Source organism: Phaseolus vulgaris, chromosome 3, assembly GCF_051622355.1.
Source record: "Phaseolus vulgaris cultivar YP4 chromosome 3, ASM5162235v1, whole genome shotgun sequence".
In the NCBI taxonomy this organism is placed as follows: Eukaryota; Viridiplantae; Streptophyta; class Magnoliopsida; order Fabales; family Fabaceae; genus Phaseolus; species Phaseolus vulgaris.
In genome coordinates, this window is record NC_143500.1 from 41,127,213 (window position 1) to 41,151,141 (window position 23,929).

General features: G+C 28.1%; 1 protein-coding gene across 1 annotated transcript; it reads right to left on the reverse strand.

The window, feature by feature from the left end:
* Positions 1-10,331: 10,331 nt before the first annotated feature.
* Positions 10,332-10,983, reverse strand: LOC150028845 (uncharacterized). The gene has a single exon (XM_090299659.1). It carries the CDS (start codon positions 10,830-10,832, stop codon positions 10,575-10,577), a length of 258 nt encoding a protein of 85 aa, XP_090155785.1. The 5' UTR covers positions 10,833-10,983; the 3' UTR covers positions 10,332-10,574.
* Between the last annotated feature and the right edge of the window lie 12,946 nt (positions 10,984-23,929).

Below are 23,929 nucleotides of genomic sequence, written 5' to 3' on the forward strand. Positions count from 1 at the left end.
TACGAGAGTTGTCGCCCAAAACAAAATTTGTATCACAGTGTTCGGTTTGAAGGAGGTGTTTCATCTACTTAAAGAGTAACTTGGCATTGCTTGGTGTCCGCCAAAACAAAAGGTTGCAGCTAATTTTGATTACCATATTTCTTGTAATGTTGTTAGTGCATTTACTAAGTATCCTAGTGGAAGAAGATATTGTCAACATATTCATGAATAGTTGAAAATCATATTGCTTACATTATTCATGAATTGCTATTTACATACCGATTATTATATACGGATTCAAACCCGTATATAATGCTGACTTTAAATAGAATCCAAATCCGTATGTAAAAATTCACAAGTAATGCTCACTTTACATACGGATCTCCGTATGTAAAGTGAGCATTACATACGAATTTTGGATCTATATGTAAAGTCAGCGTTACGTACGAATTTTTACATACGGATCTGGATCCGTATGTAAAGTAAGCATTACATACGAATTTTTACATACGGATTTGTATCCGTATGTAAAGTAAGCGTTACATACGGATTCAGATCCGTTTGTAAAGTGAACATTAAATATGAATTTTTTTCATACGAATCTAGATCCGTATGTAAAGTAAATGTTACATACTGATTTTTACACACGGATTTAGATCCATATATAAAGTGAGCGTTACATACGAATTTGGATTCATATAGTTCTTGATGGGAATTAAAAGCAATGAAGAAACTAAAATAAAAAATATATAAAAAAAGGTTATAGAGAATTGAATTAATTTTAAGATTTATTACGTTGTTAAAATTAAATTAGAAAAGTAATTTGAGTTTAATTATTTTCTTTAATTTAATTAAATAAAAAATTATAATATTAAAATTATAAAAAAAATTTACATACGGATTGTAGTATCCGTATATAAAGTATTACATACAAAATATTTTTAATAATGATAATAATAACAATATAAATATTACTGATAATATTAATATTAATATTAATCATTTAATAATATTATTAGTAATAATAATAATATTAATATTTATAATATTAATAATATTTATAATATTTATAATATTAATAATATTTATAATATTTATAATATTAATAATATTTATTATATTAATAATATTAATAATATTTATTATATTAATAATATATAATAATATTAGTAATATTTAATAATATTTATAATATTAATAATATTTAATAATATTTATAATATTCAAAGTATTCAAAATATTAATAATATTAATGATATTAATATTTATATTATTAATGATATTAATAATAATAATAATAAGTATAATAAATTATAATATGATAAAAGAATTTGTTTGATGTAGTGATTAAAGTTTCTTTAGTTAATGAAAAAAGATAAAAAAAAAAGAAAATTAAAATTAAAATATTTAATTTCTTTCCTACGGATTTGTATGTATATAATAACAAATTTTATTTTAGTACAAATTTGAACACACATATTGTAAGAGTTCAAATGCATATTTGATCATTAACACAATCCATTTTTGCTTGCTTATATGGACAAGAAATAGATTCACAAGTGACTTTATATGATAAAACTTCACCATAAGCCTGTAAAATAACCAAGCCTTGGACACTGGGAGTTTTTCAGTACCCTAACCTTAATTAATTCACAGTAGCACAGTTGCACGTATAATGAGAGTGAAGGCAGAACGAGTAAAAACATATTTGAAAATTAGATTTGATGACGTACATATATGTGCATTAGTTAGGGTAAGTCCAAAAACATATCATAAATTTTCTATTCTTTCAAGTTCATAAAAAGAATATCATAATTTTTCTATTTTTTCAAGTTCATAAAAAGAATGTGAAAAACAAATCATAAATTCTCTATTCAAGTTCATAAAAAGAATGTGAAAAAAACTTAATTAAGGGAATTTGGATGTACCCATTAAATCAGTTAATACTATTTCTTTTACTAATCTCAATTTTATTTTATTTTCTAAATATTTCTTCCTAAAGATTATATCCTTAAATAAATAAATTTTTTTTTTAAGTTCCCGCACATAATCAATTGATTTCTTATATTTAAGTGCAACATACATAGAGGAGAAGGAGTGTTAAATTTAACTAAGTTATTACGAACTTAACGTATTTTTTAATATGCTGAATTTGTTAGTGCAAGTATTCTAGTGGAATATTGTCAACATTTTCATGAATAGTTGAAAGTTACATTGACTTGTCTTTAACATGTTTTTGTGTTATGGTTTAATATGCATTTTATTAAGATATGATGAAGTATCACAACGATTTTAAGAGAGGGATTTATTAGTAAAAGTTATAATAATCTCTACTAAGACACTGAGATTTTCTAAATCCCTCATAATTACTTAGTAAATTACAATAATTTTATGTTTTAGTATTAACTCCTAAAAAAATTTCTTAAAAAAAAGTTTTACTCTTATAAATTGTATATATAAATAAGGAGCATCGACGAAGAAAGAAACAAATGCAGAGAGACTATCACGGAGGGTGAAGAATTGTCTTGAAAAGGAAATTGATTTAGGTTTGGTTCTCATCGGTTGTGCGTTTGTAACATGTCTTCAAGACTATCCTCTGACGACATCTTAGGATTCTCTAATGTTTCTCTCAAATTTCTCCCTTTTAACTTCAATACATCTCCAAATGCACAGTCGGTTTTCATGTTGTTGTTCTTTTTGTTACGTTTCTCGTACAATTAAGATTTGTTTTTTTTTTTATCAGCAACAATTAAGATTTGTTGTCAATTAACATGGGAGAATAGTTTTTTTTGTATTCAATGGTATATTGTTTTCACCTTTTTTAAATGTGATCAAAACAAATATAATGAATGATCAGTGAAATTAAGTTGTTTTTTTTTTCATTTATGTATTTTCTTGTATACCTTTGATTCAGAAGTATATGTATGGTAGTATCTTACCAGTGTTGATTGAAATTTGTTGTGTGATTATAAACAAGGATTTTGCCATAAAGAACCCTAAACATATCTTGTTTCACTAACATTTCTTTTATTTTTGACAATAGTTGAGAATCTTGATTTTGGGAGGAGCTCGATTCATTGATTCTAGTTGATAGATTGATGGAATAAGAAAAAAATGAGGTTACGTTTCTTATCACAACCTTTTTTCGTAGCAGAAGTTTTTACCGGTTCGGCTGGGAAATATGTATATGTATGGTAGTATCTTACCAGTGTTGATTGAAATTTGTTGTGTGATTATAAACAAGGATTTTGCCATAAAGAACCCTAAACATATCTTGTTTCACTAACATTTCTTTTATTTTTGACAATAGTTGAGAATCTTGATTTTGGGAGGAGCTCGATTCATTGATTCTAGTTGATAGATTGATGGAATAAGAAAAAAATGAGGTTAGATAATTTGTTTATTATGATTTTTAAAAGTTTATTTTGTTGACATAACTTCTAATCAGGTCATTCTTGTCCATAACTACTTCACTGAATCGGATAATCTCAAAAAATGGACGGATCATCCCAAATTTCAATTGATTCGTCATGGTAGAATATGATTTTGTTCACTATTCAACTATCTTATACAATAAATTATTGTTCTCATGATAGATCGAAGGATGGGAAGTGATTTATATTAAAAGTTTGAAGGCTTCAAATGATCCTTCTATCTACAAAAGCTCTACACAACCAAATTCAACAGTTATGTTTTAGATGTATGTTATTCCCGAGTGACATTATAATGATATCTTAGTTTACTTTGTATATTATATTTATAATGTCTGAAAATTGATAATGCTGATGCACATTATCATTATGATTCTTGTGTAGATATCTACCATCTTGCGTGTCCTGTATCTCCTATTTTCTACAAATATAATCTGTGAAGGTATAGTTTTGATTCTTATTTTTTCTGTATTTCATTATTTTTTGGTTGGCATGCTAACATATTTTTCGCAACTGTTGACTGTTTTGCTTTTAACATTCATTTCATAGTCATTGGCCCATTATGTGGCTTTCTGCAATCTACTGTATTTTTATCTATTGTAACTAATTATTTTGGTTTCTAGAAATTGGTTTCTATTTCATGATTTTCTTGTAGTGTTTTTATCCCCATTTTCATTTGGAAATTTTAAGGTATTATTGTCGTGACCATTAAGTTTCAATTGTATAAATAAAAAGTATAAAATAGGTATAATGTTAGCATTTTTCACTACGATCTAGAAATCTAAATTAAAATTTTGATAGATTAAGGTCGAAAAAGAATGTGTAGTTACTAAAATTTAGAAAAAAAAGTTGATTATGTAAAATTATTGTGATATTATTTAAACAATAGCATAAGTATTACAACTTCCTTATTAGAATGATATTATCTAAGTGTACATAACAAGTTTATTTAACAACATGATTTGTAGAGGAAAACCGTTGGACTATTTTGGTTTATCATTTTTATTATTTGACACCTACATTTTTATATATGCACATCCTAAAATTAACGGGGTTTTCAAACCGCTAGGAATAGTGGGGGTTTTCAAATTGCCGAGAATAGCGGGGGTTTTCAAACCTTCGGGAATAGCGGGGCTTTTCAAACCGCCGGGAATAGCGGGAGTTTTCAAATTGTCGGGAATAGCGAGAGTTTTCAAATCGTCGAGAATAGCGGGGGGTTTTAAATCGCCGGAAATAATGACGCTGGATCTTTCAAGGGAAAAGCAAACTGCGGGTAACGCACTTAACGAGGGTTAAAACCGTCGGAAACACCAAATATAACCCCCATTAAGTTATTTTTTTTGTAGTGTATGTTTGTAGTTTCTGCTGAGTAACTAGTGTTTGATGTTATATTACTAGGAGGTAACTTGCATTGGGATCAGGAACACACGAAAGATGGTAATTAAAATCAGTTGCAACCTTTTGTTTTACCAAACACCAAGCATTGCCAAGTTATTGTTCATGTAGATGGAACACATCCTTCAAAACCGAACACTGTTACAATTATGATGCATATTTTGTTTTGGGTGACAACTCTCATAAAGTTAGGTTTCTAAACAAGACAATACCCTAAAATGATTGTTAAAACCTAATATGAACAAGTCAGATGATGATAGTTTTTCTAGTAATATAGGCATATATCTGAACAACGGTATGTACGCAGGATCGACGTTTGTTTCATCCTCGCAGCCGGGTTGCTTCAATATATACACATTTTGTCATAGACTTATGAGCATACACTTACAATTTTCAAAAGTTCAAAAAAGTTTTAATATGAGGAGTATCTTTTATCATAAACTTAAATCCTTTTGATTTAGAAAAGAATAAGAATGTAGTTTTAATAAAATTAAAACATTGACTTAATTCATTTTTACTTTTTAGGGAAATTAACATATTAATTTAAAGTTTTAATCGGTTAAATATAACAATTTTAGCTTTAATCAAAACCGTTTTTACAATTTAAAATATCTGAAAACATTACTTGGAACACAAAACTGTGTTTTTGGAAAGACTGGTTTAGGGTACAAATCAGAATTTAGAAACAAAACCAAACAATACAAAAGTTTCTTTAGATATAGTAAAACACGGTCCACACCATTTGTTACCTACTTCTACTGTTTGAAAATGGGTCATACCAATAGAACATGTCGAATAAAAAATAATGGGATAGTTAGGTGAATACCTAAGAGTATCATTAAAAGTATTAGACCCAAATTACATTAATAAGGAAACCAAAATTTGTTCTTTAAAACTATTTTGTAGGTTTCTTTGACAACCAAAAACAATTATGATATCTTAACAAAGATTGTTCAAAGCATTTGACAAGAGATGTATCCAAATTTGTTGAAATGCAACTTAAGCATGAAGGACATGTCACCTATGGTGACACTAATAAAGGGAGGATTTTTGGCAAAGGGATGATCAAAATTCTATTATCATCAAAGATGTACTATGTATATAAGGTTTGAAGTACAATATAGTAAAAAATGTGACAAAGGGTATCGGGTTATTTTTGAACCACATTCATGTCTAATATGTGAGACAAACTCAAAGAACATCTAGGAAAAAGAATAAAAAAATGTATACATGTTGAACATAAAAAATATTGCATCTAATATAGAATGTCTAATATAAAAAAGATGAAGACTCATGGTTATAACATAGAAGAAAAACACATATACAAATGCATTATTTAATAATCATAACAATTTAATCATAAAATAGAATTTTCACTTTTTTATAAAATTTAAAACGATTTAATTTAAATAGTCTAACTAATCTAATAATACTATAAAATTTCAAATTTTTTTATCTAAAAAATATATTTTATCATAAAATATTTTAAATTCATTAAGTAATTACCTTTTCATAAAATTTTCTATCTAGCCAAAGTAGAGAGAACAAGAAGCATATAATATTGCATATAAGTTTGATATTGTACATGTTTTGTCATACAATGAATAGTCCCTATAATCTATGGTACCAATCTTAAGTTTGTTTTCTCTTTTTTAACTGGAAACCGTCAAAGTCTTAATTCAAATAATTTTTAATTCAGGTATAAGTTAATTTTAACTGATAAAAATATATTTTGTTTTAAAATGTCCTTTTACAAATATTAGAAAGAATTTTACTCAAATATAATATCATTTGACTCTTTTTCAACAATTGTGTATGGTAAATAAAAAAAAATCCTGTTTCTTAGCAGAAAATATGCAGGATAGAAAAATAGTCTTTAATTTAAATAAAATATGGAATGTTTTGCAGATTTAATATATTATTATTGAATTAAAATTATTCATATGCCGCCTGTATGTTATATGCACTATTTGATAAAGAAAAAAATAAATTGAGAGAGACTAAAAGAAAAAAAAAATAGTGAATTGAAAGAAAAGTAATTTGATTAAAAAGAGAATGAAGGGAAAGAAAATGATTTTATCAATTGTTAATAATTTTATTTATTTTGTTAATATTGAGACTGGAAATATATTAATATCAATTCTTAAACTTTAGATTTTAGATTTGTATATGTATCACTTTTTTTTGGTGGTGATCCTTTAACACACATGTAAATTAGATACACCTCATAAATTATTATTTTAATTATATTTATTTTATTTTTTAATTAAAATATTATTATATTATTATAATTGATTGTGAAATATATGTTATTTACTATTTAATTGTTAAAAGAAACTTTTCTTTTCTTCTATTTTTTTTCTATTTTCCATCATCTCGTCTTTTACATTGATGTGATGCCTTATGTTTGATTTAGAGAAAATGAATAAAAAATAAATAAGTTGAAATAAAGAAAAAGATTATAATAAATAAAGTTGAATGTCTAGACGTTTAGTAAAATAAAAATACATAAAAGAGGGGAGAACGAGTTCATTGGTGAGTTACAATTACAAGAGAGAAAAAAAAATTAATTAATCCGTTGCAAAGTTAAATTGAAGACAGAAAGATAAAAATAATCATCACGTCAATGGAAAAAATTGAACACAATATACTTAAATTAAAATAAAAAATAAAAACCAAATTTTTTAATTGAAACTCAATTAACAATATTTTAATTTATGATATACTTAAAATTTAATTAAGTAAAAAAATATTACCAAATTAAATAACAACAGGATAAGGATTTATTATAAATCTATATTATTCACTTGATATAACAAAATATATAATGTTTTACAAAATTGCAAGTTTATTATTTTTTTTATATACAATATGCACATTTGTTTATGCTTTCCCTCCTGCCCTAGGTAACAAATCACCACTCACTAATAATATTTGGTAGGAGAAATTAAAATAGATTAAAAGGTGTTTCTTTGGGTTTGTGTACAATGCACCAATGAAGTCATGAACATTGATTTATAGTAATTGCATTGCAGTGTGATTTCAGAAAGCAAGAAAAAGCAAAGTTTGCATGAAATTGAACACAGTTAAGAAAATAAAAAATGCTGCATGAAAGAACTCTTGCACATACTCCTTGATTGGTCTATTATTACCATTAGAAGTATCAATGGCTTGGAAACACAACTAACAAACAAAACAACTTTGTCACTTTGTAGCCATTCCCTTCAAAAGCACTCTAGGAAGAACTGTGTGGTTTCACTTCACTGAGCCACAGAGGCACCTTCCCTGTTTCTCATTGTCTTGTTTTAGAAAGAAAAGATTGTGAAGAAAACTTGGAAGTTGTTGTATACATGGAACATTCAGTCCATGATGTTTCCTTGGTAAATGAAACACATGTTTTCTGAGGACAGGCTTTGGAGCAAATGCCATTCAAGTTGTGCAATGCACAGCCACAGTTTTTGTGGTATGGCCTTCTCTCAATCTCCATGTCATGCAATGAAATACTTCCCTCAAAGACACACCGAAGCATCATTTGACATGCCCCAGTGGCCATTCTGTTGGTGATTTTGCCAATCTTTCTCAAACATGTATATATATATACATACTATATGTACAATATAGTGTGTGGGATTGGATGAAGAAATCAAGAGTAGGAAAGTAAATTTGTATTTATTATTCCCGTAAAATTCGAAGCTAAAGTAGAGAGTTACACAAGACATGCATCGCTAGGGAAAATAGAGACAAGTTAGTGGTTTGGCCTCTTTTTCATGTGTGCTTCAAAACCCACCTACCTCTCCTTGTCTTGTAGTATGGTTCACTTTTTCTATTTTCATTCTAGCTATAGAATTCTCCAAAAGTTTTGGTTAACTCTATTATAGTTCTTAGGTAGGCGATATTCCCTAAGCAGAAAGTTCTAACTTTTGCGTCACTTCAATTACTAAGTCAAAAATGTTGCAGTGCCACTTTATGTTCTGTTTCAGATACTATTGTTTGAGTCCATTTGATAATGGTGGTGGTATAACTTGTAAGATAATTCTTATTGTTGACTCCTACCTTCTATGCATCCAAATTAATGTCAATTCATAAAAGGAAAATGGTAATGTGAGTTGTAACTCCTCGAGGGTAAGCCAGAAACCAGGATCTTTTGGTACATGATTATATATACAAGAAAACTTAAAGCTTCATATTGGAGCTGGTTTATGGTGGAACTGTAGAAACTCACTGTTTAACTATTCTAGTTTGAGATATTTTCCCAACACAAAGGAGGTATTGGTATCATATCAGATTTCACCTCAGAAGCAATTGATCTTAGGTGAAGTTGTCCAACATTTTATAAGTTGCGTTCTAAAAATTAAAGTAGGTAATATGAAATCTCCAAAAACTCATTATCTACCTCATTTTTTGAAGTGTGATTTAAGTATATATTGAACAACTTTCAAATATTAATTGATTTTAAGGCGAAATCTCACAAAGATGATATATATGCAATCTCAGTACTGGTAAGAAAGGAGAGAAAAATTCAACTACATAAGCCAAAATAAAAATTAGTCGAAGTTCATATGTTACTCTCTGTATTCTATAAAATTAAATGCTATAATCCATATCTAGCGTCTAGCTGGTGTCTGCTGGCATTTTATTACAGAACATTTTGTTCCAGAACAATTCGTTGGGATGATTTAGTATACTGACCTAAGCAACTCTGGTCTTAGAAAAGGACATTTGATTTCATATCCAATTTGTAGAACAAGTTCCATAGAACTACATTCTCAATCCAGCTGCCATATGGTATGTTCTGTACTCTGATTGTTTTCACAGTTCACGTGTGTAGGCCCTCATCACTTTTTTCCTTTGTCTTCTCTGTCATTTGCAGATGAGGTCTTAATCTGAGTTCACCTCATACCTCACAGGACCAATAAATATTTAATTATGAATAGTATAATATCATATTTTTTATTTAATCATGATCAAATTCATTGTTCCATTTGAAATTGCAAGCCAGCATCTGACCATCCCATGTGATGAATTGATCTGACAGTTTGAAGATTCTTCAAAACCATTCAAGGACAGCAATTTTCACTAATCATAAACTTGACCTTCAGCCATTAACTACTGATAAAACTCTTCGGCAATTATAAGGGTGGTTCTATTATCTGCGCTCACCTCAAAATATTTACTATTATTAACTATCTGGTTGAATGCAGTGTTATGGATATGATAGTTATATGATTAGAACCCCAAAACTATGTCAAGATTCTTTCTTGGATCACGATTTCAAACGCAGCTTGCAGCTGATGGTGAAATTAAATCAAAACCAAATTGAGAAATCACAGACCATCAACAAACATTTTGCAGGAACTCAATAGCCTCAACTTCTTTGATAAAACCAATATTCAGTACACAATCATATTCCCTAGAAGATTGGATTGTCAGAAAGGAAAATATAGCTACCTGCCACATATATAACTCCCAAATTTCTACAAAATCCACCCAAGAACAATGGATATTCCTAATATTTACGCAAAAAGATTAATTAAGAAGATGCATATTAGCACAGATACATTGCAAATACGTATAAATATTCAATTTGGATGAGCATAATAACAATTTAGGAGAAGCCAAGAAACAACCATAGTTCTTGAACCATACACAACCATTCATGAAATCATCCTAGTAATTTAAAAGGAAAGAAAAAAGAACCCCTAAACCAGACTCAAACTAATGGAACAGATTGAATATATTATTGTCATCAAACGTTAACTAAAGCAAATTTTACTTTCCCCCATTAGCAAGCTGAGAAGGAGAAGAAGAAGTAGCCAACAGCAAGCTTCCTTCACTCCATGCCCTCCTCATAGGGTATGACACATTGTTAGACCTTGGAAGCTTGTGCGTGCAATGAAGAGACTTGTTATGGAGTTCACAACCACAATTACGGTGGTAGGGTCGCCGTTCAACGCAGTTATCGTAGCCAGATATGCAGCCTTCATACACCGACCAGAATAATCCATCTGGGGTGGCACCAGTGGCCATGTTTTGCTGCTTCAAGTAAAGAAGAAGATAATATGTGGGTGGTGACTTTCTCTTTTGTTATGTGTGTTGAACTATGCATAAACTTCTTCTCTTGTAGCTTGTTGATGATGCAAACGTGCAAGCTCCTTTATAAAGTGCTTATTTAGGCGTTGAGCACAAAATGATGGGCATTTATATAATACCATAACGTTGGTAGTTAATTGAATATACCTTGGAAGTTAGTTTTCGGTAAATTAACAACGGCACGTTCAAGCATCGTGGGACTCCTGTCTCCTATGTCACTTCCTACACATTTTTTATTTAAGAAAAACAAAATTACTTATAACCACTTTCTATTATTCCTAAATAATTTAGAGACGTTTATAGTTGGATCTTTTATATTTTGTTCAATTTTAATTTAATACATTTTTTGAATCAAAGTAAAGAAATGTTTCACGATTTGAATTAGGTACTGTTATCATTGTTTCTATAAATGGTTAAACATTTGTGGTGAGAATTTGAAAAGTAAAGATTGGCTATCAAAAAAATTTATAATTGTTGTCATATTAATATTTTTAATTTATCATCATAGTTGTAAATAAATTATATAATTTGATAGAGAAAAGGTACAGCATAAACCATTTGTCATTTGATAAATATGAATATAGTCCAAACACAATACAATTAACTATAAAACAATTCATAAAAAATTAGTTGTATATGATAACTAATTATCAATTTAGTAATATATATAGTTTTAGTCCGAATTATGTTTTTTAAACCAAATATTAAACTAAACAGTTACGAAAAAAAAGATAAATAATTGGTTTTTATTGGCTATCAAATTTGTGGATAAGTTGTCGTTTATTTTTAGATTATAGTTGGGTTTTTAACTATTTCTGCTTTAGCACTTACGTAAGATGAATGAAACGTGTAAAAAAATATGTTCTAAAAGGTATTAAAAATGCTATATATAGAAACTAAAAGAGGGTAAAATGGTGTGTGTGGAAAATAAAATGAGTAGATTTCAAATATAAAGATAACAAAAATAAAATGTATATATCATTTTTAATTAAACAATTTTTGAGGGTTTTGAGCAGGTAGGCAACAAATGATGTTAGGAGGTGTTACTAAAATGTATTAGTTAGTAGCCAACAAGTTAAAGAAGCGCAAGACACTTGTTTAGGTTACCTATTAGTTTGTTTTTGTTTTAGTTTTTGCCTTCCCCAAATAAAACAATTTTGATTTTGGACTTTTTTGGCATTTGATTGACGAAAAACATTGTGGTCTAAGAGAAGGTGGAATTTAAGGATGGTTACGAAAAACTAGGTTTGTTTTGATTGTGAGTTGGAGTGTTTGAGTTGTACACGTTTGTTGCAGTTTTGTATGGGTTTAGTTTTGGAGTGGCTCACTGTTGCTTTGCCATTCACCCAATTTATAGTCTTTGCTTTTATCGGATGGCTTTCTTTGGAGCTTTATGAGGGAGCATCGTACGTCTAACTCAGATTCACTTTTTCTTATGCCTATCACTTTCTTCCTTCTTTTCTTACAAAAAAAAAGGTAAAGCTCATAAATATATAAATATCACAAATTTAGGTTGGCTTAATAATTAAATTTTAATTATTTCATAAATTTTAATATATTTAGTTGAATCTCTATAAATTATTTTTATTATTGAATATTCAAAATATTCACTAAAAAAACCATAAAATAGAAACTAATTTTAGAGACAAAAAATAATTAATTACTATAGTGACTAAATTAGAGACCATTTTAGAAACTAAAAAAAAATGTTTTTTAATATTGTTAAATGGTTTCTAATATTATTAAATGGTTTTTACTACCAAATTTAGAATTTAAAAAATTAGTAGTTAAAACATTGATAGTTAATTAGATACAAATTTAGACATCATTTAACAATAATAGAAACTAATTTAGAAACTAATATTTTTTTAGTTTCTAAAATGATTTCTAATTTAGTTAGCAACTAATTATTTTTTGTCTCTAAAATTGATTTTTATTTAATAATTTTTTAATTTAAATATTCTAAACATGGATAAGATTTACATATTATTTTCTTCTTCAACTCATTTGTCAATTCTTGTTTATCTGGCACTAAATAAAGATGATAATATTTTATAATTTATAAATACATATTGTCTTATAAATCAGTTATAAATCAATTTTAAAAGATTGATTTGGACTAAAAATTCAATTCTTAATAATCAATGTTTAATTGCTTTTATTTTCAACATCAAGTACTGAGGTTATCAATATTTCATTCAAAATGAAACACAAATTAAATTAAGTCATTTTACATGTACTGAATCAATTAATGTTACATGCGAAGATTAATGAAGAACACTATTAGAATTGCACCCAGAGAGATTCTTCTATGACAAGTATATTCTTAAGCATCTATAAAAGTCAAAAAAAGACAAATATAAAGACACATTACTCTCATACATAAACATACAAATTTATTATATTCATTTATGTTCTAAATTTGTATAGTATGAGAGGAAAAGAAAACTCTTTATTATATATATTACTTTTTAAAAGATTTTGTTTTTAATTATTCTTTTACTTTTCTCCATAAGTAAAAGTGACAATAAATAATATTTTTTATTTTTAGTATCAAGAAAAAATTAAAATAGCCAGGAATAACTTTGTAAACTTATACTTCTTTTAAGAGTGATGTTGTGTATTTAATTGATTTTTTTTTTGTTATAGTGAGGTTTTTTAATAGTTTTTTTAAAACAAATATGAAGGTAGCAAATTGTTAAGTGGATCAGAATAAACATTTTGTATTCTTGTTGTTGTTATAATGAATCTATCAATCTATTTTAATATTCAGATTAATAAATACATATAAGTTGGTATAATTTGAATGAACTTGACTTTAATAAAAATAGTTTTAGTAGATTAATTAATTTGATAATATGTTTTATAATTTTGTAAAAGTCCAGGAAAGAACAAAATACGTAATTGTTTTAAAGTTTTTATTCCTTGTTTAGATAAGAAGTAAAATTGAAAAAATAAATAAAGGAACATAATATAAAAATATTAATTAAAGTTCTTTTGGATTATATATATTTTTTATTTAGATTGACATAATTAAAAAAATATTTAAATTAAGTTAAAGTGGAAGAAAAAAACCGATAAATATTTAAAAGTGTGATTTTACTCGTGTGGTTAAATTAAATTCAAACATAAACTTCATTTCTATCAGATTATATTATGTAAGAAAATATGCATGATAATTATTACATATAGTGTGCATCTAAATGTAAGTTATACTAATTGTTTCATATTTAATTAAGTTTTTTAATATCTCGAACTAATTATGGCTGCTACATGCGTTTTTCTTTCAATATTCAGTAGTAAGCGTAATTTTTTTTTTAAAGTGACATTTTTTGTGTTTCTTTCAGTTATTTGATTGATTACGTTGATTAACGCGATCGTTTAATAATAAAAAAATAAAAAATATTTGTTTAGATTAAATATATAATCATATTGGAGTTCGTCTATAATTTTCAAACAAAATTTATTTAAAAAAATAAAAAACATAAAATGAAAATGAATATATTTAAATAAGTTTCTATAAATTTTACAACTAATTTAGGTTAGATTATGAAAACTATTTTCTATCTCTAGTAGGAGTTTCTCACACATATGAAACATTTTTAAAAAAATTATATAAATTTTCAAGTTTTAAATTTATTATGATTCATAGATAAGACATGTTTTAAAATATTAAAACATATTTTAAAACACAAATTCACTTTTTGAATAAATAAAGCATTTTTTTAAATAAAATCATAAAAATCGTGATTCCATCTACAAATTTTAAGTTGAAAAATAAACTACCAAAGTCTCATTCAAAAACGATACTTTTTAAAAGAAAAAAAAAACTAAATATGTAAAATAAAAAATGAATTCTATATATAATATGAAAAATAACACAACTTTTATTATATATATTTTAAATGTATTGATTATATTCTTTATTTGTATAATGCAAATTTTACATAAGAAAACTAAAAATTCCTTAAATAACATCTCTAGTGTATCATAGTTGTTAGGGTTAACATATTTAAAGTTAATATTGTTCCGTTTATATTTTTCAATATGTGATCTTAAAAAATTACCTTTTTAGTTTTCAAAACATTTATTTAATATTAGTTTATTTTAATATTTGTGATATAAAAAATAATTTTTTTCTTAAATAATTTCATAAATATTTTTTATTTGTACTATTTGTGGTCAAATTAATATTACAGTATTACTACAATTTCGTAGTAGTATTATTATACTTACAATTATCTTATTAATAAAACATTATTACGATACATAATCAAATCAAATAAGTAAACATTTTAATGATTTTTTATTATGTATATCAAGCTACACATTAATTATCTATCTGTTGATAAGGGTTACTTACTTTATACTTTAAATTAAATAAAAACTAACTGAGGTAAAATAAAGTAACAGATAATTTTATATTATTTTCAAAAAAATGTTATATTCATAAATTTTATAAAATTAAGCTACCTTATAAGGATTTTAAATTGAGTGGCTAAATTGCAAATATTATTATAAGAAGTTATTGAATTGGTATTTGCAATGTTTTGAAAATGATAACGATGATCAATTTAATGAAGAGATTGAATGAATAATTGAACAGATGAACAATTATGAGATATGATTAAACATATATTGCTTCTTGTGGAGGAAGAAAGAAAAAATAGTTTGAATTAATTAGGTTTATAAGGAAAGTTATCAGAATAAAACACGCAATAAGATAGTGTGGTTTGTGATAACTTGTATACAAAAACTATTAGCTATTAGCCAAGAAATATTACATGTGACATAAAAATATATATAGTTAGCATAGTTATAGTTCACCTAATTTACTTGTAAGATTGTTTACCTACTAAATGGTGAAGTACGTCCCTAAAAGTATGTTAGGCATTATTAATTTAATTTAAAAAAAACAAAAAAAAATATGTTGTCTGAAATTGTAAAAAAATATAAAGTATTCTCATATATAATATATTTGCACGTAAATTTGTTCGTGTATATAATATATTTATATAATGTCATCATAAGTGGTAAAGTATAAAGGAACAAATATGAATATGTTACAATTTTATATTATTATATCTAAGAATAAAATTTACAATTCATCCTAAATTATCCTTTTTCTTATGTATTTATACATCTTTATAATATAGTATGAATTGTACTGGTATGGGCGAGACCGGGACACGTGTCATCTTGACTGAGGCGCGTGTCACCCTGACCGAGACACGTGCCATTCTGACCGAGGCATGTGGGATCAGTCGAGACCTTGAAAACTTGACCGAGATGCTAGAAATCGCTACGGCCGGTCTGGCCGACTTATTAGCACTCAAGTCAAGGTCAATGAAGCTAATCTATCATTAAGGATTAGGTAATACAATCCTAAGTGAAATTCACTCCACTAATCGGACCCAATAAGGTAAGTCCATTAAAATAATATAAATAGCACACATCCCAAGGAGAGAGGTACGTCATTTATTACTGTTCACCTACCTGAATACTGACCACCCCCTTTTTACTGACTTGAGCGTCGGAGTGCATTCGCAGGTACCTCCACCATTTGGTGTTATCCCGAGACCGAGTGTCGAAGGAGAAGCAAGAGGACGAGAAGGATCCCAGTTCATCATCCAGTAACCTGCCCGACCGAAGGAAGAAGACGAAGACTTCAATAGTTCTCTAGGTCTCATCTCCCTAGTAGGAACACATATATATTAATACTCATCAATGAAAGAATATCTAGTGGTATCTAATGACATTTTACTAAATATACATATTGAGTACGTTTTTGTGAGAAATTGATATATTTATCATTAAAGCATACTTAAGTTCCATAGGTTTAGGGTAAGTTTAAGTCATCCAACATTTGGAATTCGAGAAGTGTCAAATGTGTAATAAATTCATCTTCAATTTCTTAGTGTCTCATATTATAGTCTAGGTGACTTAAATCATCAATAAAGTCATATATCTCTTTTATAGTGACTAATACTTAATACCGTATCAGACAATAGTCCACAAATTAATTCAAATTTGTGACTTTAGATCATAATTTATATTAATTAAAGCAATAAGTCACTTAATTTTACGATCAATAAGGACACAAGATGATGTCTCTGATTGAGTGAAGGTACTTCTGTTGAGCACATGTATAAGATGAAGCATCCATTGGAATGACTCATATGATACCTTCACTTAAGCCATTTGCCTTCGTTGAGAGAGGGTATCAAACGATACTCTCTCTTAGCAACTCAAATGATACCTCCACTTAAGCATGTATGTTTTTGCTGAGTGAGGGTATCATAAAATACTTTCAATCCCCCTTATTCTCAACCCTCCCAATCAAATCCCAAAACAAACCATTTTTTTTTTCTATTCACAAACAAAACTACGAACTTTTCCCTACACTCTCCATTAGATGTAGAAGCACATGCAACTTTTTTCGAGAATTTATAAAATTTTAAATTTTTCGAAATTTGAAGTGTTTCGAAAAGGCTTTAGGGTTGGGGTTTGAAAATTTGAGAAATATAAAATTTTGAAAAATTTGTCCATAATAATGAAATAAAATCAAATATTGATATAAGGATAAAATAAGAAAAAAAAATGAAGGAAGTTTAAGAGAGGAATCCCTTTATATATAGGTATAGATAACATAAAATAAACAGTGTAAATAAAAAATATCTTCAAAAATATTTTGTAAAATATGAAAATAAATATATAAATGAAAAGAAATTGGGTGTTGTTGTTAATTTTTTAAAAAAAAAATCTATTTCTATATATAAAGAGATTTCCTCTTTAACTTCCCTTAATATTTTTTCTATTTTATCTTTATATCAATATTTGATTTTATTTCATTATTATGGGTATTGCGTCATTTTCTATTTTTTCAAAAATTTCAATTTTTTAAATTGTTCAAAATTTTAAATTTTCAAAATTTTTAAATTTTAAATTTTTCATATTTTCAAACTCTAAAGCCTTTTCGAAACACTTCAAATTTTGAAAAAAATTTAAATTTTCAAATTTTTCAATTTTCAAACTTTTAAATTTTCAAAATTTGAAAATATCAAAAATTTTAAATTTTTAAATTTTATTTTTTAAAATATATTCTCATTACCTTGAAAAAATACTTCAAATCTGATTTACTTATTCACAATCTTAAAATAGAGAGAAACTCAGTTAGAAGAACGTAGAAAGAAAAGAGAAACACACTGAACCCCAAGACACTATTTTTCGCGCATGTTCCTATCATTGTCGTGCTTACCCTCAAGCGCAAGGTTCCAATGTGAAGGAACATTGTTAAGAGAGGTGTGTAATTTGGATTCGGTGCATGTTGCATTCTCGAAAAAAAGTTACATACGCTTCTACATCCACTGGATAGTGTAGGGAAAGGATTGGTAGTTTTGTTTGTGAATAGAAAAAAAAATGGTTCCGTTTGGGATTTCATTGGGAGGGTTAAGAATAAGGGGTGGCAGTGATGGAGGATATGAAGGGGAAGTGGTTGACAGTGGTGGTAAAGGATAGGAATAATTTGACTAAGTCTCTTTATGGTCCTAGACAAAGAAAAGATAAGCTTATATCATTATTATTTTTTTCTTTTTTTGTATATAATATTTTTCATGATTAATGTTGATTGAACAATTGAGGATGATTTTTTGGTTTATTGCTTAATGGTGTCACATGTATTATAATGATAAAAATAAAAAAATGCAGATACACAGGCGGCACAAGAGCATCTGTGTCCCCGCTAGTAATTTAATTACGTTTTTAGAATATTAACTGGAACGTCTCCTTGGTACTTTACACTGCATCATGGAGTTTCATTGCCCGTGCCTGCAGCGAGTCAATCAATATCGTCGACTATGTTACTGTCGCCATCTGTTCCTCCCTTGATGTCGACTCTGAGTCCGTCATCGCCATGACACTCAACCCTGACAATTTCAGCGGTACGATTTTTTTCCCTTTCAATATTTTATTCAATGAACAAAATTCTACGATTTTTTTGTTGTTGTTTTGATTAAATTGTTATCTCTGTGTGCTTTATGGGTTATTTGTGTCAACATAATAATAACAATAATATTATCATCATACCATGTTAAATATATGCATAAATGAATAAAAAATAAAAGCAAATTTAAATATTGCATTTTCATCTTCTACTTTATAACTATAAACAACACTTACTGGTTGGGTTTGTGGTTCTACAACAAAAGTACGACTTCTCATATCTTGAATTTTGAATGTGAAAATACAAAACAAAAAGAGCGTTTGATGGAAGAAACATATACAATTGTGCAATGTTTAATTTTGATTTTTAAAAATAATGTTATGTCTTCTTTTATACCTTTAAGATATAAAATTAAAATGGCTCACAAAATTACAAATATCTACTCTCATATATTTTTAATATTTTTAAAATAATAAAATAAAATATAAATCTAAGTATAAAATTGGAATAAAATAAATAACAGTTAAGAGGGAAATCCCCTTTATCTATGCCTATATTAATAGAAGAACTATCATCATCTACCTTGTTCATACCAGGTTTTAGCAACCATTTTGCATCCAAGATGTTGTCACTACCACCAACTCCTTCTAGATAATCTTCTACAACATCTTCATCAATGTTTGAATCATTATCAGATGTGCATTCTGAATCATTATTTTCAGACAACCTGGAACTCTCCTCATCTGACAAGTCTTCCTTATATTCTTCATTTTCATCATCTGAAATGTCCTGAGTGTATAACTTAAAACCTCCAATTGACAGAAAGCCTGAATTTCTCTTAGCACTCACTTTTGGTAAAAAGTCTTCTACGATCTCATTGGTTAACTCACAATCCATACCTTCATCAGAACCAACATCCTTCTCAAATGATGATGAATTTAAAACTGGAGTTGATTGGGGCATTTGTTCCTACGAAATGCCAAAGACACTAGGGTATTGTCTTGTTCAAAAGGGAAACCTAAACCTTTACAAGAGTTGTCACCCAAAACAAAATCTGCATCATAACTATAAGTATATTTCATAGTGTTCGGTTTTGAAGGTGTTCCATCTACATGAAGAGTAACTTGACACTGTTTGGTGTCCGACAAAACAAAAGGTTGCAGCTAATTTTGATTACCATCTTTTTTAATTTAATTTAACTTCTAGCGGGAACACAATATTCACATTTTTTATTTTTATCATTACAACACATGTGACACCATTAAACAATAAACCAAAAATTCATCCTCAATTTAATCAACATTAATCATGAAAAATATTATATACAAAAGAAGAAAATATAATGAAATATACTTCTTTTTTCTTTGTCTTGGACCCGCAAAAAGACTTAGTCAAATCATTCTTATCCTTTACCACCACCGTTAACCACTTCCCCTCTATATCCTCCATCACCACCACCCTTTATTTTTAACCCTCCCAATCAAATCCCAAGACGAACTTTTTTTTCTATTCATAAACAAAACTACGAACCTTTCCCTACACTAGTGGATGTAGAAGCACATGCAACATTTTTTCGAGGATGCAACACGTATCGAATCCAGATTACACGTCGTTTTTAACAATGTTCCTTCGCATTGGAACCTTGCGCTTGGGGGTAAGCACGACAATGATAGGAATACGAGAAATAGTTCCTTGGGGTTCAATCTCTTCCTCTTTATACATTCTTCTAACTGAGTTTCTCTCTGTTTGAATATTGTGAATAAGTAAATCATATTGGAAGTAATTTTTCCGTAAAACATGAGGAAATGATAATATATTTTAGTCACTGTTCTGTATTTTTAGAATATGTTCGTCTTGAGATTTGATTTGGAGGGTTAAAAATAAAAGGTGGTGGTGATGGAGGATATAGAGGGGAAGTGGTTAACGGTGGTGGTAAAGGATAGGAAAAATTTGACTAAGTTTTTTTGTGGGTCCAAGGCAAAGAAAAGATAAGCATATTTCAGTATATTTTCTTCTTTTGTATATAATATTTTTCATGATTAAAGTTGATTAACTTGATGAATTTTTGGTTTATTGCTTAATAGTGTCACATGTGTTGTAATGATAAAAATAAAAAAATGTGAATACACAGACGTTGTGTTCCTGCTAGAAGTTAAATTAAATTAATAAATATGGTAATCAAAATTAGCTGCAACCTTTTGTTTTGTCGGACACCAAGTAGTGTCAAGTTACTGTTCATGTAGATGGAACACCTTCTTCAAAACCGAACACTGTGAAATATAATTATAGTTATGATGCAAATTTTGTTTTGGGTGACAGCTCTCGTAAAGGTTTAGGTTTCCCTATGAACAAGACAATACCCCAAGGACTTTGGCATATCTCAGGAACAGATGCCCCAATCAACTCTAGTTTTTTATTCATCATCAGTAGAGAAGGATGTTGGTTCTGATGAATGTATGGATTGTGAGTTAACCAATGAGATCGGAAAAGACTTTTCACCAAATGTGAGTGATAAGAGAAATTCAGGCTTTCTGTCAATTGGAGGTTTAAAGTTATACCCTCATCAGGACATTTCAGATGATGAAAATGAAGACTCGTCAGATGAGGAGAGTTCCACGTTGTTTGAAAATAATGATTCAGAATGCACATCTGATAATGATTCAGACATTGATGAAGATTTTGTAGAAAATTATCTAGAAGGAGTTGATGGTAGTGATAACATCTTGGATGCAAAATGGTTGCTAAAACCTTATTTGAACAAGTCAGATGGAGATAGTTCCTCTAGTAGTTGCTATGATGAGACATTGAAGATGTTGGGTGGCTTTGCCCTTCAAGAAGCCTCCAGGGAATATGGCATGAAGTAAGATAAACCTAAGAAGAAACATTGTAAACTCTGGACCCTTAGCTTTGGAAAACCTAATGATAGAAAGGATCCAAGAACACTCTCCTTCGGAAAGAAGCATGTTCCTCACTTCCCTCACTCTTGGCCTTCACATGCTCAGAAGAGTAAAGCTTCAAAAAAATGCATGGTACCACCATCACACATCCACATATATTAAATATCCAGTATTGTCCTTGCAGTTCTAAGCTTTTAGTTGAAGTTAACTTGTCTCATTGAACTTACATTATACTTTTTGAACCTCAAAAGCATTGAATTGTCTTATTGAATTTAATTTGTATTCAAAGTTAATCATGATTTTTTTTAATGAATTCAAAAAGTTTTCAGCTAAACCTACTAATATTTTTAGTCAATGTCAACTCAAAGAATTTTTCTTATAGACAATAGTAAAAAATTATAAATAAAAAATTCAACCGACTATAGTGAGTGAAAAAACAACTTTCATCAGTACCATTCAAAATAATTTGTGAACAACATAATTTGAATTATGTTAATTGAATAATTTCAGTTGATGTCAATAAAAGAAACTATTATAAATGTTAATTAAATAAAATCTTTGTGCATTTTGACTCAAAAATAGTTTTGACCAACTTGTCTAAAAAAAATCACCAAATCATGTTTTAAAATTATTAAATTACTTAAGATTAAAATGATTTATTTTTAATAGTAATTGAAATATTTTATTCAATCAAAATTAATAAAATTTAATAATTTAAATTATGTTGTCCAAACCATCTATTTCGCTGATTGAAAACCATTTCTAGAGCTTTAACTACAATTTATTAATTAAAAGACACATTGCAAAAGGCTCAATGTACGAGTTCATGGCATTGTGACAAAGAAATCAGAGTCAAATATTGAAATTTAATCGTTCAACAAGGATTAAAACATTGCAAATGTTCTAAGTGTTCAATCATTCAAGAGTTCATGCCACTTGGCATCTGAAACATCGCTAATTCTCAACCATTAGATCTCTCCGATCAAAGAATATTCACCAAACAACAACTTTTAAAAAAAAACACGTGTCACATCTCTAACAAATATTAAATGCGTCCAACAGTCACATTTCTCATCAGGAAGCTTAAACGACCCTTTTATGACTCTTCATAATTTAATTTCTTTAAGTTTGGGAGACAAGTGTACCGGTCGGTACCGAACGAGCCAGTCTCGGCCAAAGTGACCGTCTGTCCGAGCTAAAGGACACCTCAAGACACAATAAATAATAGTAACGACAGTTACAATAGCACTTAATGAGTCACATTCATATTCAATATGCACATCCCTATTAATTAGGGACTTCAATACATGTAAGCTAATAACTGATATCCGGCCCATTTTCATAAGGGCCCATAACTAACACCATAAATAAAACTCAATGTGGAGGTGTAAGGTACGTTTTTTATATTCTACCATAATACACTTAAATCATAACACTGACTTGAGCGTTAGAGTGCAATCGCAGGTACCTTGACCGGCGGAGCATCAATAGCAAAGGAAGAAAACTTGAAGAAACTCAAAAATTACCGACACGTCAGCAATTGCACACAAGTTTTAAGTACTATTTGGACCCTTTTTTATCAATACAGATACAAATAGCTTTATCATAGCATGAGCTGCAACTTCTGCCATTTCAAAACTCTTCTTTGGATACTAACCTTTCCATTCCTTTTCGCCATGAACGCCCCCTCACTCTTCTAAATTTCTTCTTCTTACACTCCCTTCGCAAACCATTTTGAAAAACTAAATAAAATCTGAGATCTGTAAATAGACAACTTTAGAAGAAAAAAATGTTAAAATAGTACTTTTAAACACAATATGAACTGAAAAATAAAAATAAAATTAATATTTCAATATTATCACTTCTAAATCATTCTAAATGATTATTCTTAAGCTTCTTTCTTCCATCAATTTCATACACTCAAATTTATTTTGAATAAAATAAATTTATCTTTTTTGAAAAATTAATAAAATAGAAGTGTACTTAACTATTCAACTAATGTATGGTATGATAAAATTTTGGAATTGAGAAAAATTAGGAAGAGAAAATGAAGAGAGAAGAAAGGGAATAAATATAGAGAAAGGAAAGATGAGGAAAATGGAAGGTGGAGGTACCAAGGTATCATAATTATCTTATAAATAATTAAAAAAAATAAAAAACAAAGTAAATTCATATTTTTATATTCTCCTTAAATA

Coding starts and splice junctions, on each gene's coding strand:
- LOC150028845 (XM_090299659.1), bottom strand. CDS start 10,832: ATGGCCACTGGTGCCACCCCAGATGGATTATTCTGGTCGGTGTATGAA.